Genomic DNA, 18954 nt, shown 5'->3' with positions numbered 1-18954 from the left:
ATTTTAACAAATGTACCAGGATAATAATAAGGTGTTAGTATTAGAGGAAACTGGGTGTGGGAATATAGGAACTCTCTGTATTATCTTTTCACCTTTTCTCTAAGTCGAAAATTATTCCCAAATAAAAAGTTTATTTTAGAAAAAAACTCCATCAATATGAAGACTAAAGAATGGCCATAAACATACTCTCTAAAAACAATTTGCTAGACATCATGAAACTGGAACATAAAATACCTTCTAAATTCAGGTATGATGTCTGCCTGAAGAACCAAGGAAGAAAATTCTAAAGAGCTCTACCCACAATCATTAACTTGGATAGGTGAGAACTATAAATGTCAGTAGGTAAATGATAAAACTAGAAACAACTATCTTGGTTTATTTTTATGCTGCTGAATTACAGGAAAGCAGGAGATAAAGCAAGAGGACACATCATTTTTATCTTCTTACTTGAAGATGAGCCCAGGAATAGAAGGGTAGCTACAGGAAAATAGCTAGTAGGACTTCAAATGCTTCTGTCCAAGGTCACTATGCAGATAGACCCATCAAGGAAAAGGACTCTGAAGGAAGGTAACATACAGGCATTTTCATACAAGTAAAGCCAGTATAGTTAGTTGCCAGCAGACCAGCACTACAAGAAATGTTAAAGGAAGTTCTTCAGTTAAAAGGAAAATGATAACAGATGGAAACTTGGTTCTACCCAAAGGAATGAAGTGTGCCAGGGATGGTAACTCAATGGGTAAATAAGAAATACGTTTTTTCTCTTTTTAAAATGTATTTAAAAGATAATTTTTAAAGCAAAGATATAACACTATATTGTGAGATTTAGAATATATGTGATGTAAAAATGTATGAAAACAAAATCACAATAGGAAGGGGAAAATAGAAGTATACTGTTATATGGTTCATACATTATATGTCAACTGTGATAATATTATTTGAACATGACTGTGATGTGTTAAATATGCATTATGTAGATTCTAGAGCAGGTACTAAAAAGATAAAGATGTACATCTAAAAAGCCAACAATAGAGATAAAATGGAATACTAAAAAATACTCAAATGCAAGTCAGGAAAAGAAGAAGAAACAAAGAAGATATGGGATAAATAGAAGACAAATAGCAAAATAGTAGATTTAAATCCAACCATATTAATAATTATATTAAATGTAAATGTTCTAAACACTTCCATTAGAAAACAGATATTGGGGAATTTCTTGGGGGTCCAGTGGTTAGGACTCTGAGCTCTCACAGCCAGGGGCCCAGGTTAGATCCCTGGTCAGGGAACTAAGATCCCATGAGCTGGCAATATGGCCAAAAAAACTCAAACAAACAAAAACAAACAACAACAACAAAAAAGAAAGATATTGTCAGACTGTTAAAAAAAAGCAAGACCCAACTATGTTGCCTACAAGAAACTCACTTTAAATATAAAGTCATAAATATAAAGTCATAGATTAAAAGTAAAATGATTTCGGGAATTCCATGGTGGTCCAGTGGTTAGGACTCGATGCTCTCTGGGTTCAATCCCTGGTCGGGGAACTAAGGTCCCTCAAGCCACGCAGCGTGGCCAAAAAAAAAAAACAGTAAAACGATTTTTAAAAAGGTAGTATCATGTAAAAACTATACAAAAGCTGGAGTGGCTACATATATTAATATCAGATAAAGACTTAAGAATAAGGAGTACTATGAGAGATAAAGAGGGACATTTCATATATTCTCTGAATATGAAAGAGGAAAGGGCAAAGAATAGCCAAGATATGGTCCTGAAGAAAAAGAACAAGGAAACTGTTTGGGAAAATATGAAAATATGCTCAACATTACTAGTAATTAGATTGACCAAAATTAAAATTTGGGCAATACTAAATTAGTGAGGAAGCAGACAGAATGGAAACATCTATGCTAGTGAGAATATAAATCAGTACAACCACTTTAAAAAAAGTTTTGTGGGCTTCCCTGGTGGCACAGTGGTTGAGAATCTGCCTGCTAATGCAGGGGACACGAGTTCAAGCCCCGGTCTGGGAAGATCCCACATGCCGCAGAGCAGCTGGGCCCCTGAGCCACAATTACTGAGCCTGCGCGTCTGGAGCCTGTGCTCCGCAACAAGAGAGGCCGCGATAGTGAGAGGCCCGCGCACCGCGATGAAGAGTGGCCCCCACTTGCCACAACTAGAGAAAGCCCTCGCACAGAAACGAAGACCCAACACAGCCATAAATTAATTAATTAATTAATTAATTAATTTAAAAAAAAGTTTTGCATAATCTAGTAAAGTTGAATATGTGCAAACCCTATTACACTGCAATTCCATGGTTGGTTATGCATCCTGGAGAAACACATATGAGTACTGGGAATTATGTACAAGAGGGTTCATAGTGGCATTATTTGAATTGCAACACTCTGAAAACAACCCAGATGTTGAATCGAGAATAGAATGGATAAATTATATATTCATAAAACAATATACTATATAGCAATGAGAACAAGTGAACTACAACTCTATACATAATTATGAATGAGTCTCAAAAACTTTGTGTAAAGTTTGAGTAAAATAAGTCAGTCATCACAGAAGAACCATGCAGTATGCTTCCATTTATTTGAACTTCAAGAATAGGCAAGGTTAAATGTGTTTAATGATACACATGTAGTTGGTGAAACCATTAGGAGAAGAAGGAAAAATTAACCCAAATTTTAGGATCATGTTTACCTCTGAATTGGAGGGACAAGGATATAATCAGAATTGGGAAGGTGGGCACACAGTAGCATTCTAAGGACTTGATAATATTCAATTTCTTAACTTTAGTTTCTTTGTTAATTGTCCTTTAAATCATACATAAATATTTTAGGTACTCCTTTAAATGCATCGTAGTTTGTGATTTTAAAAAAGAGGCAGAAGATTTGAGCCTCACATGGAGCACCAAAAAACAAAAACAACAACAATAACCACAAAACAAACAAACAAAAAAGGCAGAGGAAAAATAAAAAGCCATACAAAAAGGGAGTTGATAGAGTCCAGAAGAGGTTCTAAATAAAATTAGACTGCATCCTAGCTTATTTTTCCAAGAATTAAGAAGAATATCCCCACTGTTTAAAAATTTACAAAATACTAAATCCAAATAAGAAAGAAAAAAACACAACTACTTCTGTCAAAACACCTTCAAAACTGTATCCTCTTTAGCATCTTAGAATTAGATGGAAGTATTTAAGACCTGTTTGTATTAATATTTATTTCTGGAAGAGCACTTACTAATTACAAAGTGAAAACAAAAAAATGTTCTCTTACAGTTGAACATTTTTGAAGAGTTTGGTGAGTGAAAAATAAGCCAAAAAAAAAAAAAGGTTAAAGAGCTACAGAAAATAAATATTAAAAAGTAGCCATTTATTCATGAAATTTTAGAACACTAGAAACAAGCAGAAAATCCTAAATGCATCCAGGATGGGAAAAAGTAGTTTGCAATAAAAGGATTAAGAATCAGAAAGACATGGAATTTCAACAGCAGTATTGGAAGCTATTAGAAAATATAGCAATGTCTGTACAACTTAGAATTAGAATGACTTCCAACCTGGAATTCTATACCTAGCTAAACTACCAAACGAGTGTGAGAAAAAATATATAAATATTCAGATATATGCATTAAATGGAAGCTAAAAACATGTATCGCTTATGCAGTCTTTCCCAGGGAACTGTGGAGGAGTGTTCCAAAGTGAATGAATAGAGTGAAGTAAGTCAGAAAGAGAAAAACAAATATCATATATTAACACATACATGTGGAATCTAGAAAAATGGTATAGATGATTTTATTTGCAAAGCAGAAAAAGGAATAGAGAACAAATGTATGGATACCAAGGGGGAAGGGGGTGGTGGGAGGAACTGGGAGATTGGGATTGACACACATACACTATTGACACTATGTATAAAATAGATAACTAATGAGAACATACTGTATAGCACAAGGAACTCTATCGAATGCACTGTGGTGACCTAAATGGGAAGGAAATCCAAAAAAGAGGGGATATATGTATATGTATAGCTGATTCATTTTGCTGTACAGCAGAAACTAACACAATATTGTAAAGCAACTATACTCTGATAAAAATTAATCAAAAAAATAAAAAGGCATAATCCAATTCCACAATTAAACAAAACAAAACAACAACAAAGTGAGTGAATAAACCAAGAAGAGGATGACAGTAGATCCAGGAAACAGGAGCTACAACACAGGAGAGAGGCAATAGGAATCCCTAGGATGACCGTGAAGAATGATCCCAGGATCCTAGGGTGACTACAGGACAAATAGTTCATATTGAAGCAGGTCAGAGACTTCACAACAGACTCCTTTAAGAAAATGAAAATGGTGGGCTATCTTACAAGTTTGAATGACCGGAGAGAAGATTTAAACATTTGGGAGAATTTGAAGATGAACTGGTGCTAAATACATTTTAAAACTAAGAAAATGGGTATATTTTTTAAAAAGGAAAATAACAAGTGTTGGCGAGGAGATGGAGAAACTGAAATACATACATATATATACACATATACAATTACATATATCTCAGCCATAAAAAAGAATGGAGTACTGATACATTCTACAAGACAGATGAACCTCAAAACATTGTGCTAAGTGAAGCCAAATACAAAAGGTCATATTACATGCTTCCATTTACATGAAATATCCAGAACAGTAAATCTATAGAGACAGAAAGCCAACTGGTAGCTCTAAGGAGCTAGGGTGCACTGGGGAGATAGGGAATGACTGCTTAATGGGTACAGAGTTCTCTTTGGGGATAATGAAAATGTTTTGGAATTAGACAGCAGTGGGTGCTTGCATAACATTGTGCATGTACTAAATGCCACTGGACTGTGCACTTTTAAATAGTTTATGTGTGAATTTCACCTCAAAAACCAAAAAACTAAGCAAACATACTAATAAGACAATTGTTACTTACTACAAAAATTGGAAGTGGTACAGGGAGGGAAGGTAAATTATTTATTACTAGGCTCCGCCTTTATGAAGTCATGATAATGTAAACATGTAATGTGAAAATAATGATCGAACCAAAACTGTGCTGTCACTATAGTGAGAGGAAGGCTAGATGGGAAAGGGGTCATGAAAGCAAGGGCATGAAAGAGAGAAAGACTCATCCTTCATTGTAAGAATCAGAGAGGTGGGCAAAGACTTAATCAGAATATAAAATGAGGGGAAAATTGCTAAAGTATCAATACATCCAGATTCATAGACACTAAACATTCATTCTACTCACTTGGGAAAATATTTGGTGTGTCCTTCTAATGGGTCATCACCTTCCTCGAACTTATACAAACATCCTCCACAGGAAAAACACTGGACGGTGTCGCTTTTACCTAGAAGTAAGGAAATTTGATCAGTGCCACTGGCCAGTGTATTTGTCAAGTGACACACATAATAACTACCAGGCCTTTATTAGCAAAACCCTACTTGCCCTTTCAATCAGATTTTGTGACAAAGTCACAAACTGGATCACCAGTGAGGAAATATTCTATTTAGGGCTCTTCTCTCACCAATGGGGTCATGAACAAGTATCATTCAATGTTTCTATGTACCTGTACCATGCACTGATTAACACCCTCTCCCTGTCCCCTCCTCATTCTATGGAGCAAGAGATTTGCAAATCAGAATGTGGAACTGAAGTTCCATGAAGGAAGAGATTTTTTCCTGTTTTGCTCCCTAATGAATCTCATGGACCTAGAAGAGTGCCTAGGACTTACTAGGCACTCAGTAAGTTATTTATTTAATGAATAAATCAGAAAGAAAATATTTGGAGCTCAGGAAAATATGTATGAGCAAATATAGCAACTCTCATGTAAGTAAGTTCGTGAAGAATCAAATGCCTCTTACTGCATTATTGCTAGGTTTATCCCACTAGAAGTAGGATCAAGTCTTCGTGTGAGACTCTGTTTCTTTGGACGGAAATTGGCATTTGGATCTACCGAAAGATTGAACTAGAAACGGAGCACCCATCATCTTCCTTCTCTTCTTGGACTCCTGTAGGCATTGTAAAGCCAGAGCAGAGGGAAACCTCCCTTTATGTCTGGATAACAATAGGAGGTCCTAGAGCTTGCAAGACCCCGAAAGGGTGAGATGCCTAGGATTTGTGGGGAGAGGAGGAGGTTCAAAAGGAAGAGGGTGAGGACACTGGACAGAGGGTCCTAGAGGAAGGCTGGCAAGAGGAAGACAGAATGGAGAGAGCAGGAAGAAAGGGTGGAACACCGCCTTTCCAAATGCTTAAGACTGTGAGGCATTAAGATTTTTTCTACCAATGGAACATGTCTGTTAGTTTGAGTGAACACTACATTCCCCTACTCTGTACTGCTCTGTGGTATTCTTGACTTTACCCCTCTGTAAAAGGTCCACATGGACCTCCACTGTAACTTAGCATGTGTGTTTGGTCTGAAGAAGGCCAGCAAGTTCCCAGGAAGGACACAATATCCTTTCACCTTACTGTACCTCTGGCAGAGGTTTAGCTGAGGGGAACCTGCCTGCTCTTTTGTATTACAGAGTGGAACTCCCTGATGACCAGCAGCTCAAGAGAGAATACTATGAAACGATGGAAGATTCTACATGCTTAGGAATCATTAAAAGGAATTTCCTTACTTTCTCTTCCAAGGAGTGTGTGGCAAAAACCGCTATCCACACTCCTAGTTATCTCTCATTCTTCCATAGTAACAGAAACCCCTATTTTCAGCTGGGCACATTGCTACCCAGAAAAAAAGTTAAACGTCCCAGCTCCTCTTATAGGTAGGTATGGCCATCTGACACAGAAAGGAAAAGGAATATATAAGGAATAATGAGGGAATTCCCTGGCGGTCCAGTGGGTAAGACTCGGCGCTCCCAATGCAGGGGGCCCGGGTTCAATCCCTGGTAGGGGAACTAGATCCCACACGCAGGCCACAACTAAGAAGTCCACATGCCGCAACTAGGGAGCCCACCTGCCGCGACTAAAAAAAAAGATCCCGCACGCCACAATGAAGATCCCATGCGCTGCATCTAAGACACGACGCAGCCTAAATAAATAAATAATTTTTTTTTTTAAAAAAAGGAGTAATGAAAAGAAGTAGGGATTGTTGAGCTTAGTTAAATATGAGCCCAGGATCATGAAGTGTATGTGGGGTTTAAATGGGCAGCAAGGCAAGAGCTTGGGGCAAACTGCTGACTCACCTACGTAGAAAAAACCTGCGTTGGCCAGAGCTGCAGCTCCCACAGGGGATGCCTGGGGCCAGTTCTTGAAAGAGTCCAGTCGGAGTTCTTCATTAGCAAAGATGTTGCCATTGCAACACACTTGAATAAAAAGCATATGGTGAGACCAGCAAGCTTTGATATTGCAAGTATCAGTGTTTGAGTTATCCTTTCACATTTACAGACAGAATGATATGTTTGGCGTTTGCTTCAATATAATTGAAGGAGGGAATTAGAAAAGAAGAAACAGGCAAGGCCAGACTGACCACATGTTGAAGCAGAGTGGTGGATGCATGGTGGGGATTTACTATGGTCTTATTTCTATATAGATTCAAATTTTTTTATAATAAAATATTTTCTAATTATCTTTTCATCATATAGCATCAGGATAAAGCAAGAAAAAGCTAGAGGAGCTTCCCTTCCACCCCAAGTTAGTATCAGATTTGAGAAAGACAAATTTTCCTTGCAGCTCCCTTAAGAGCAGGCAGATTTGTTTCTTGCCCTTTGGGTGTCCACTCTATGGGGTGGTTTCTATTAGACTTCCACATTGGGCTGCCCCTGGGGTTTGGTTCCTGTCTTCTGCACCCTTTGAGGATTTGAAAACCAACTTATGTTTATTAAATATGTTAATAAAATTAGATACTGCGAAACTCCTTAAGATGAAAGCTTGCTTCATTATTCCACTTAGCCCCAGGATTCCTGCTGTCACTTGAGTTTTAATTGGAATATGACTTAATGTACTGGAAAAACCTCAGTCTTTTCCTCCTGTGTGTCTCCTTTATTCTCACACTACTGTCCCATTCACGATACTTCTGATACAAGATGTATGGGGGTTTTCTCCCAGTAAGCAATTCTCTGCAACACCAGCTGGGTGTCCTACAATTTAACTCTGTTCCAACACTGTCTACTTAGTAGTCTCAGATCCTACAGGTTAAAGGCTCAATCCCATAACACTGCTCCTACCCCATTTCATTTGTTAGAGTGGATCACAGAACTCAGAGAAACACTTATGTTTGTTTAATAAAGGATATGATCAAGGGTACAGATGAACAGCCAGATGAACTGGCTCATAGAGTGAGATCTGGGGGCCTCTATCCTCATGGAGTTGGAATGTGTCACATTCCCAGTGTGGATGTGTTCACGTACCTGAAGGCTCCTGGAAACCTGTACTACTGGGATTTTTATGGAGGCTTCCTCACACAGGCATGATCGATCATTAACTCCATTTATACCCCTCTCCCTGCTCTGAAGAATAGGGGATGGGGCTGAAAATTCCAAGCTTCTAATCATGGCTTGCTCTTTCCAGTGACCAGCTCCCATCCAGAAGCCATCCAGGAGCTCACCCAGAATCACCTCATTAGAAATCAAAGATGCTCCCAGTGTTCTTATCACTTCGGAGTTTACAAGGATTTTAGGAGCCCTGTGTCAGGGACAGCGTCAAAGATCCAGTATTAGAACAAGAGATGCACCTCATGATGTTATCACTTAGGAAATTACATGGATTTTAGGAGCTCTGTGCCAGGAACTAGGGGCAGAGACCAATATTTATTTTCTATTATTTCACATTTAATTTCTTAACAGACACTGATCCGTTTAAGAATGTTTTCAAAACCATTTTATCCAGAAACCTTAATTGTTTTAAAGGAAATTCAGTCAAGGACCCAACCCTGACATATTTCCCTATGCTCATTTATGTTAAAAAACTAAGTTACTCCAGGAGACCAGAAATCTCTAATGAAATGTTTTTTAAAAAAATTACTATGGTACCATAAAATGAGGAGAAAAATGGAGGGGTTAAAAAAAATTAGGCTGAAAAAAAAAAAAACAGAAGAAGAAATAAACAAGCAAAGCTTTTTGAAATACGTCTGAATCTTTACCTGAAGCCATAGGTAAATCTCTCTTGACCCAGGAATTCACAAAATGTTCTCCCTGAAGAAAATTAAAACTCAAGTTATCCTACAAACTACTATGTATAAAACAAATAAGCTACAAGTATCTAATGTACAGCACAGGGAACATATCCAATATTTTATAGTAACTATAAATGGAGTATAACCTTTAAAAATTGTGAATCATTGTGTTGTACACCTGAAACAAATATTATGCATCAATACCTCAATTTTAAAAGATTCAAGTTATCGACTTGGAGCATACAACTATCTATGAATAAAAATTAAAAGAACTCCCTCCTCCACCCCCTGCCCCCAAATGAAGAGTTTCATTGGATTGAGTAGCAGTGTTGTTAGAGAATTATTCCTTTAATTGTTATTTCTATTAATGTTGTAATTTTTTATGCAGTGTAAAGGGAAGAAAAAAAACTATGAATGTTTATTTATACTCAGCAGGAAGCCGTCTCCGGGTCGGTTTTTCCAGAGATCCAACTCAAAAGCTAAGTTACAACAAGATATCACAGAGGTCCTTTGACTAATGAGAAGTATGAGATATAGGAAGGAAACTGGATTCAGAAGGGTGGTTAGGTATTGAGTAACTGATTCTTCTCTGAAAATTGCACCCAGATTGCTCTCTGAAGAAACACTCCTCCCCCACTTTCAGGCCATGTTTTCTGCAGGGTTCTCATCTGAGTCGTGTTAGCCAATAAATTCGCTATTTTTGCCTAAGCAATTTAAGCTGGGTTTTCCCATCACCTGTCACTAGGGAAGCCTTCCCGATAGAGCATAAAGTAACCAGCTCTGAGGCCCACTGTGGGTAGTGTGCAGTGGTCTGAATGTCTTATGCGGGCACTCAGATGGGGGTGGCCAAGGGAAGCTAGGGGAGGTGACCTCAGTCAAAGAGGGGAAGACTACCAGGAAGGCAGACAGACCAATCAAAAGGCAGCCCTGAAAAAAAATTCTAAGGGCTCTAGTTGACCAAGAGAACATGCTTTTCTTCAAACTGCCCAATGAGAGGTAGGGGAATGAAATAAGGGAAGAAGAAAGAAGGAGAGCCCATGACAAAAGAGTGATGCCGCCCCCTTCTCATTCAGATATTAGGTACTCAAAAGCCAACTTGAGAAAAAATTTGCTGTTGTAAATTACCGTGACGCCAACAAATCCCTTGTAGCTTTGAATATACCGGGTAATTTCCTCTGAGGATTTCTTACTTTGAAGAAATTCACATCTATAATTAATAAACAGAATTAAAATTTACCCTGATACTGTAATAGAGATGTCCTGTATCGTTACATAACTGCAGTGACACAATGAACATCTGTTAAAACTTACTGCATTGTATGCTTTAAATTGCTCAATTTTATTTTACTTTGATAAAACTGTCAAAAAACTTACCCCAAAACTTATGACAATTATCATTATTCTCATATAATTATTATTTCCATTAACAACATGTGTAATAATTTAAAACTAAATCTTCAGATTATCTTTTCTCTTGAAACAAAATATAATTCAATCAAAGAGACATATTTACAGTAATATATAGACTGGAGGGGTTTTTTTTTTGTTAAATTAAACTATGGTGACTATATCTAGTTCCTGTGGTTAAATGAAAGTTACTGGCAGTAAGGATAACAATAATAAATTTCATCCACTGAAAAACATATATCACTACTCTGTAAAAAAATACAATGGAAATTAATAAATTGAATTTTTTAAAAAGAGCATATGGAATACATTTTAAAAACACATCCATTTCCACAAAACAGAAGCAATTTTTAAGTTAACTTTTAAAAAAATCTCTCTCATTCAAATGTAAGATTCCTTTCTAGTGATGTTATAGTAACATGAGGGCTGAGAGTCAGGAGGCCAGAATGTTAGTCCCAGTTCTGCCACTAACGGGAAGTGATCAATCTTGCCACTGTTCTCTTGTACAGACATGAGAAAGTGAACTCCACTAGTTGAGTCATATATTGCTCCAGGGCCACCACTCTGGGTAGCTAAGGTCCCCAGGTTTTAGGTGTACAGATCCTTCTGAGGAGCGCCCCAAACCTGTACGCAACCCAAATCCGTACACAATCCACATAGCACATGACGGACGGGGCCCTCCCCACATGCTTAGTGTGGATTGAGAAGGTGCTCGATAGATACTACTTCTTTAAAAAAATACAACAAAGGGCTTCCCTGGTGGCACAGTGGTTAAGAATCCGCCTGCCAATGCAGGGGACACGGGTTCGAGCCCTGATCCGCAAAGATCCCACATGCCGTGGAGCAACTAAGCCCTTGCGCCACAACTACTGAGCCTGTGCTCTAGAGCCCGCGAGCTACAACTACTGAGTCTGCGCTCCAGAGCCCGTGCTCTGCAGCAAGAGAAGCCACCACAATGAGAAGCCCGTGCACTGCAATGAAGACCCAACGCAGCCAAAAATAAAATAAATAACAAATAAATTACAAATATATACATGTTTAAAAAAATACAATAAAGATCAGCTTATTTTATTTATTTACAATTATTTAGTACACTGAGTACTACGTTTTAAAGAGTAGGAGTAGACTCAGACATTGTGTCCGTAGTTTATAAAAGCAGCAAACAAAGCCAAAATTAATGCCCAAACAGCTAAGGTTAGAGCACAACAACAAGAAACTGGGGAATTCTTAGTTCTAATTCCAGCTCTGAAATGCATTGGCTAAGCATAAGCTCATGATGACAAACAGGTGGAAGGTGAAACGGTCATGGAATACACAGGAGTTTTTACAAGGCATTTGCTCCATATACTTTACTTATCACCCTTATAACAACCCTACCAGCTATGGATTATCATTTTCATTTTTACACACGAGACTCAGAGGGTCAGTAACGTGGCTAGGGTCGGGGGGTCAGGAAGCGGCCGGCTCTGTGTATCTGTGAGCCTCTGCGCTCTGCCCTGCCCTTTGTATTGATAGCAGCAGACCTTAGCTCCTTCCACCTCTGGAGCTGAGTGCTGGACTCACATCTTCTCCCTATGCTTCTCACCTTTCCCTCAGTCCTACGTCAGAGAAGGTGTACCAGGGCCACCCGAGACAGGATGTGCAACTCTTGTTGGTGTTAGACCATCACATGATGGTTGATGTGAATGGTGCTGCTGGGAGTTGCCCAGTGTATAACCCAGTGACACTAAGCATTGTGGCCATGAGAATAAGTGAAGCATTGGCTAAGGCTACAGCTACGACAGGTGCCCAAGAGCCAGGGCTGATATTCACTCGGTACACACCCATGTGGTTCACTGCCAACACTCAGTATGATTGGCTGGGTGGCTATTCTTTTTTTTTGGGTGGCTATTCTTGATTGGTCAAGGAACCAGAATGACATTCAAAGTATTTAACCATCTGGCTTCCTGTATCCCTATAACTGTCTCATCTGCTTGTCAGGAAGAGCTCCCCTCCCTTTCCAATCTCCCTCTCCATCTCTCTCTCTCCCCCTCTTCCTTCTCTCCTTTGTTCCCTTCCTCCCTGCCACCCCCTTTCTTTTCAACCATAAAAGAAATACACATTTGTTTCCCAGAATTTAAACAAGATAGAAGTGAACAAAGTAAAATATGAAAATCCCTCTCCACCTCATCTCCTGACAAACCCAAACCTCAAGAGTTCGATGGTTTGGTTTGTATATTTTCTTAACTTTTTCTATATATATTTCAAACAAGTCCATATATAGGTTGAATGGTTTTAAAGGCTTATACTACACATTATTTTGCATACTGCTTTTTTCACTTAACATATCAGACATACTTCCATTTTTGTGAGCATGGCTGTCCATGTGAAAGATGACTTATAAACCTAAAGAACAGCCCAGTTGTTTTGTGGTTGGCCTACGATCCAACCAGAAACTTCTTTGCATGTGGTAGGTGTATGACAAATATGTTAAAGAAATAAACTATGAGCTGAAGCACACTGCTAGATCCAATTATTAGATTATAGGAAATACAGGAAGTAGAGAAACATGTTAAATGACACCACAGAAACATTCAGCCAAACATAGAGTGTAGGCAGTTTTACAGGACAGACTACATGGCTCCTTTCATGAGTAAGTGACAAGAAAAAGTCAGGGAGGAGGAAATCTGTAAATTAAAACTCTTGAGATATATCAACTAAATGTGTATGGACCTTGTTTGGATCCTGATTCAAATCAACCAATGGCAAAGAGAAAGTGAGTTGGGGGGATGTGGACATTTGAACACTGTCTCAGATATCTGATGTTATTGAGGAATTACTGATAATCCTCTTTAGAAGACAGAATGATACTGTGGTTATGTTTCTTTAAAATATTCTTATATTTTAGAGTTATATACTAAAATATCAACAAGTGACATTATATGATGTCTGGGATTTGCTTTAAAATAAGTTGGTTATTTTTATTTCTGGGGAAGAAGTGGGTGAGAGATGGATGAAATAAGATTTGGCCATGTGTTGATAAGTGTTCTCTCTGCTTGTATATGAAATTTTCCAAAATGAAAGTTTTAAGAATTGTTAAAGGAATGAATCTGTATTTGGTATATACAGTCACGTAGAAAATACTAGTAAACGTAACATTAGAAATAATTTTTAAAAACACTTCATTTTCTAAGCAGAGAACTCAAGACCATTGTAATAATCAAAACTCTTACTGAGTTTTTGAAATACAATGTTTTCATTTGGTATATATTCAGCAGTGCATGCAACCATTTGTAATAATGTTTTAAACATTGTCTTACTTTCCAACTTCCTTTATGTACCATTTTACATCATCCCTATGCAAATTATTCATGTTTATTAAGGCAGATCCTGAAACTTATACTTGGCAAAACATATCTTAGTATTTTGGATAATAAAACAGTAAGAAACTATTTTGAAATTACATAATTAAAAATTTTCACGATATCATCAGGGCTTTCTTGCTTGAATAAATCCTGGAGTGTTCCAATTTAGGAGAGAGAAAGATCAAAACTGAAGGTTCTACTCTGAGAAGGTGACTCTTGCCTTTAGTTTTGTTTTGTCTTAAAAAAAAATTACAAGCAAAAAATATTTATCTACTTACTTGGGGAACCACTTGGCATGTTCCTTCCAGGGATCATCATCATCTTCCCAATTTCCTAAACAGCCACCACAGGAAAAGCACTGTACAGTGTCACATTTACCTGCATATGAAGGAAGACACTTAGATTGCCCGGCAACAGCGCCATGGGATGGTCCAGAAGGGGTGTCTCCAGAAGTTGACTGCTCTGTGCATGAATGAGACACGCTCCATCCCATCTGCCCACTCACACTCTCATCTGGCTGAATCCTCATCCACAGCCCCACTGCCCTAAGTGACCATTTCCGAAGCCTGGGACCCCACCTCTCAGATGTGGCCCACACAGAACTCTAAGCTGTTGGACTCAATATGCCCCCTGAAGTAGTGGGGAAGCAGAGGAATCCCCGTACTCATGAAGTAAAGCGCAGTTAGAAGACCTAAGCTGTAGCTTTGCTATGAAATTTCAGTGGAAACTTGGGCACATTCCTTTTTTTTTTTCTTCACATTTGACATTTGTATTTGACAAGTATATTTTTCTTTTCTGACAACTGTTTTTAGGGAAACTACAAAGGGATCAACTCACTAGCTTTCAAAACTAAGAAGAAAACTTACTTGAGATTTAAGGCATTTTGAGATGTAAATGGTACACAAACTGGTAGGCAAATTACAATCAAACTACAGACTCCAACCTTTTTGAACACGACAGAAAGATCCGTTTTTTCTGCGTTTTACTCTGCTTCAGTCTCTATGTCAATTAGGACATTAACTATAACATCTTGAAGAAATAAGTGATAAGCACACTGTGACATCTGGGGAATTCTATACCAGAAATCTCTTAAATTTTCTTCTTGGGTCGAACTTGGGTAACACCATCAAGGTGAATATCTTCAGCTTCTGCTATTAATTATTTAACAATAGTAACAACATTTCATATATCCAACATACACTGTGTGCCAAGCACTATGCAGTGTACCTGTGATGAATTGAAATATTTTGTTTTTTTAAAAACTTTTATTTTATATTGGAGTACAGCTGATTAACAATGTTGTGATAGTTTCAGGTGCACAGTAAAGCTACTCAGCCATACATATGCATGTATCCATTGTCCCCCAAACTCCCCTCCCATCCAGCCTGCCATATAACATTGAGCAGAGTTCCCTGTGCTATACAGTAGGTCCATGTTGGTTATCCTTAGGCACATTTCTTAAACTCTTTGAGCCTCAGTGAAGTCAACTGTGAAATGGGGGAAAAGGGCAAGTTTGTCAGGTTAGTATTAGTGCTTAATCCGTGCCTAGCATCAAGTAGGTACTCAGTAAATGATAGCTGTTTTTGTTATCACAATTCTCACTCAGATCTGTCATAACATTTATGGCGTGGCTAGGATAATTCAAACAAAGTACAATTTTCTGAAATGCAACTTGCCCTATATGTTAGAGTTAGCTTTAAGGTTAAAACAAAAACAAAAACAAAAACCCTACAATACTGCTGCAATTAAAAGAATCAAAGAAAGATCATTTCAGAGCAGCAAAAGGAGGATGGGTGAGAAGGAGACTGGGGTCAGGCTGACCTCACAGCTTATTTTCAGGGCCTTAGAAATCCAGTCAAGTATTGTCTAAGGTCCAAAATTTTAGGAAAAGTCACTTTCTTATTTTTTATATATTTTTGGTAAATTGACATGTTGTACTACACATAAAATAAAGCTAAAGTGAAATTACTGAAGTTGAATTTTAATAAAAGAGACCTTATACCTAATATAACACATTGACCAAGTGAGGAAAGATTTACAAAATATTGCAACTGAAATATGGAACCTAAACTTAATTCCAGCAAAATATTTCAGAAAATGACTTCAAACTACCTGTAAAGACAAAGCCAGCAGCTGAGAGCTCCCTTGGGGCTGTCCCTTGGGCATAAAATGGCCATTTCTTGTAGGATTTGAGTCTGGCCTTCTCTTCTTGGTATCTTGCTTTGTCGTCCCTCCTCAACTTGTTCTCTGGATACTTTACTCTTATATCATACTTGGCAATGTTACCAACATCTTTGCCCAAAAGGAACTCGCAATCCGGATGGAACTTCTTATGGTCTTCTATGGGGAGTCTCTGGGGGCCGGTACCAAAGAGGATTAAGCTACAGCAGAAGCACTGAACCCCAGATTTTATGCCAGTGAAATAAAACCCAGCCGCTGCCATCTCCTGGGGTGTCCATGCACTGTAGTCATCATAGGTCACAAAAGTCTTTAACCTTTTTGCTTCACTACGCATTTGGGAATTAAAGCCTTTTTGCATTTTTTCTCGTTCTTTCTGCTCCTCTTCTTCTACTTCCTTTACATATTGAAGCATATCTATGCCTAGAAGACCAGACAGCTCCGGGAGCAAAGCATAATCAAACTGGGAAATCCTCTCGTCAGGAGCTTTCTCCTGGGCGGCCATTTTCTGAAAAGGGGAAGAAACTGTTCATGAACATCGCCACCTGGTTTACTAGTCCTGAGGTTTGTTTCAGCCCTTTATTCTTTCCGTTTTTTCTTCTGAATAACATTGATCTTCTGCTCATCATTTAGCCCAATTCAGAGTAAATATGCTAGTAGGTCTGTGACAGCAGACCTTTATCCTGCCCTCAACAGTAAGGTCACCTATGGAGTCCAAACAGTTGGAGACCCCCTTATCACAGCATCAATTGTCACTTAAGTTAAAGGCATAAAATAGGGGATACCCATATCATCATATAACAAGTTCAAAGATGCGTGCTTGCATTCTCAACATTTCAAGAATCAACAAGGTATTCCATTTAATACCTACAGGTGGAGTTGGATATTTCCACTCTACCAGCTTTGCTTTATGTGCCCCGCCTTAATCCAGCTCAGCTGATTTAGAATTTGCCCATCTACCCACATTTCTGCAAAGGCTGCAGCTAATTGAAGATCTTGATTAAGCCCAAGCATGCCCTTCATTTGGCAGTACCTAATGCAAGGAAAAGAGCTCCTTTGTCACTAATATGTTCAGTACATTTCAGCAATGGTTCCTCAGGAAGCTCTATCAGCCCACAAGGTTACTTGGCTTTTTGACTGAAGAGCTCCTTCATTTCAGTTGTCTCTTCATGCCCTCTCCCGTAGAGTCCCTTTAGTGGATATCAGATGAGGGTCACATTCTGAACAAAAGAAATGTCTGCCCAATTCTCCCTCTGGTATCATGTTCCTTCCTTTTACAGAAGGAACCAGCCAAAGCTTGGTGGACTTGGAAGCCTAGGGCTCTTTCTTAGTACTTTCATTTTGCCAAAGCAGCCCAAACCATGAAAAGTGGGAAAGAGATTTAGAACCAGGGATGCCAGGCTGGCTGCTGAGGCCTTCCTTATTTGCCTCACTATTCTTGGCTGACTTCCCCTCTGTCCATATTTCTGTTTTAACTCATTTAGCTGCTTCTTCTGGCTCTGGATCTATCACCTTTAAATTCCATTGCTGGGGGCGGGGGAGGGATAAATTGGGAATTTGGGATTAACAGATACCCACTACTACATATAGAATAGATAAACAACAAGGATCTACTATATAGCACAGGAAACTATATTCAATATCTTGTAATAACCTATAATGGGAAAAGAATCTTAAAAAAAAAAGATAGGGCTTCCCTGGTGGCGTAGTGGTTGAGAGTCTGCCTGCCAATGCAGGGGACGCGGGCTCGAGCCCTGGTCTGGGAAGATCCCACATGACGCGGAGCGGGTGGGCCCGTGAGCCACAACTGCTGAGCCTGCGCGTCTGGAGCCTGTGCTCCGCAACAAGAGAGGCCGCGATGGTGAGAGACCCGCGCACGGCGATGAAGAGTGGCCCCCGCTTGCCGCAACTAGAGAAAGCCCTTGCGCAGAAACGAAGACCCAACACAACTAAAATAAATAAATAAATAAATAATTTAAAAAAAAAAAAAAAAAAAAAAAAAAAAAAAAGATAGATATATATATAACTGAATCACTGTGTTGTACACCTGAAACATTGTGAATCAACTAACTATACTTCAATAAATTTAAAAAAATAGTAAAAAAAAAAAAATTCCATTGCTGTGCTTTTCTTCCCATGAATAATTATAGTACTAGGGCAAATTCAAACCAGGATGGCCTCAGCAGCCAACCTGGCATCAGTGGTTCTACGTCTTTCTCCCACTTTTCATCTTTTCTTCTCCTAAACAAAGCCAGAGCCAGCATTTAAATTAAGTCAAAAACGGTTCCCGGGACTTCCCTGGTGGTCCAGTGGGTGAGACTCCGTGCTCCCAATGCAGGGGGCCCAGGTTCCATCCCTGTTCAGGGAACTAGATCCTGCATGCATGCTCCAACTAAGTCCGCATGCCACAACTAAAAAAAAAAAAAAAAAGGATCCCACGTGCCACAACTAAGACCCAGCACAACCAAAATAAGTAAATAAATAATAAATTTTAAAAAATAACAAAAAATTGTTCCCATTATCCCATTCACACTGCCAACTTCAGCAAGTACACAGGGTCAGATAACTGAAAAAACCCACAAGCCTCTACATAGTATACTTACTTCAGAATTTAATAAAGGTAGAGGATACGGGTACAAAAATAAAACCCCAAAATACAGGCAAACATCAGAGAGGTCTCAGACTCCAGCCCCAGTTTCTAGGACCCTTTCTCTGTTGTTCAGGACATGCTTCATTTTAGGTAATGAACCACCTAGATATGTGCAAGGTACCTTGGTCTCAGGGAAACCACACTGTCACCTGAGGAGGGGTCTTTTATGCCGCTCCAGTCACGTGGCCCAAAGTAGGATGCCTGACCAGTCTCAAACAAGCTGGTACGGACTGCCCCCTGGTCTCTCAGATCCTAGCA

The 18954-nt window shown here is 38.8% G+C and overlaps 1 protein-coding gene across 4 annotated transcripts in view; it reads right to left on the bottom strand.

The window, feature by feature from the left end:
- Positions 1–18954, bottom strand: part of NAIP (NLR family apoptosis inhibitory protein) — a 39737-nt gene that overhangs the window by 15515 nt on the left and 5268 nt on the right. For 2 of the 4 annotated variants that reach the window (XM_057540813.1, XM_007175959.2), the window contains exons 2-7: positions 15981–16554; positions 14147–14246; positions 10243–10324; positions 9085–9136; positions 7190–7309; positions 5256–5355 (exon numbers count right to left, since the gene is read on the bottom strand). In XM_057540813.1, coding sequence (XP_057396796.1) covers positions 5256–5355; positions 7190–7309; positions 9085–9136; positions 10243–10324; positions 14147–14246; positions 15981–16551 — 1025 coding nt within the window. In that variant the 5' untranslated portion in view covers positions 16552–16554. The remainder of the gene's footprint in view (positions 1–5255; positions 5356–7189; positions 7310–9084; positions 9137–10242; positions 10325–14146; positions 14247–15980; positions 16555–18954) is intronic. The other 2 variants (XM_028164958.2, XM_007175960.2) reach the window with 2 other exon arrangements.

Source organism: Balaenoptera acutorostrata, chromosome 2, assembly GCF_949987535.1.
Source record: "Balaenoptera acutorostrata chromosome 2, mBalAcu1.1, whole genome shotgun sequence".
NCBI lineage: Eukaryota > Metazoa > Chordata > Mammalia > Artiodactyla > Balaenopteridae > Balaenoptera > Balaenoptera acutorostrata.
The sequence above is the reverse complement of the archived record's forward strand: the minus strand, read 5'-3'. Positions and strand labels throughout refer to the sequence as shown.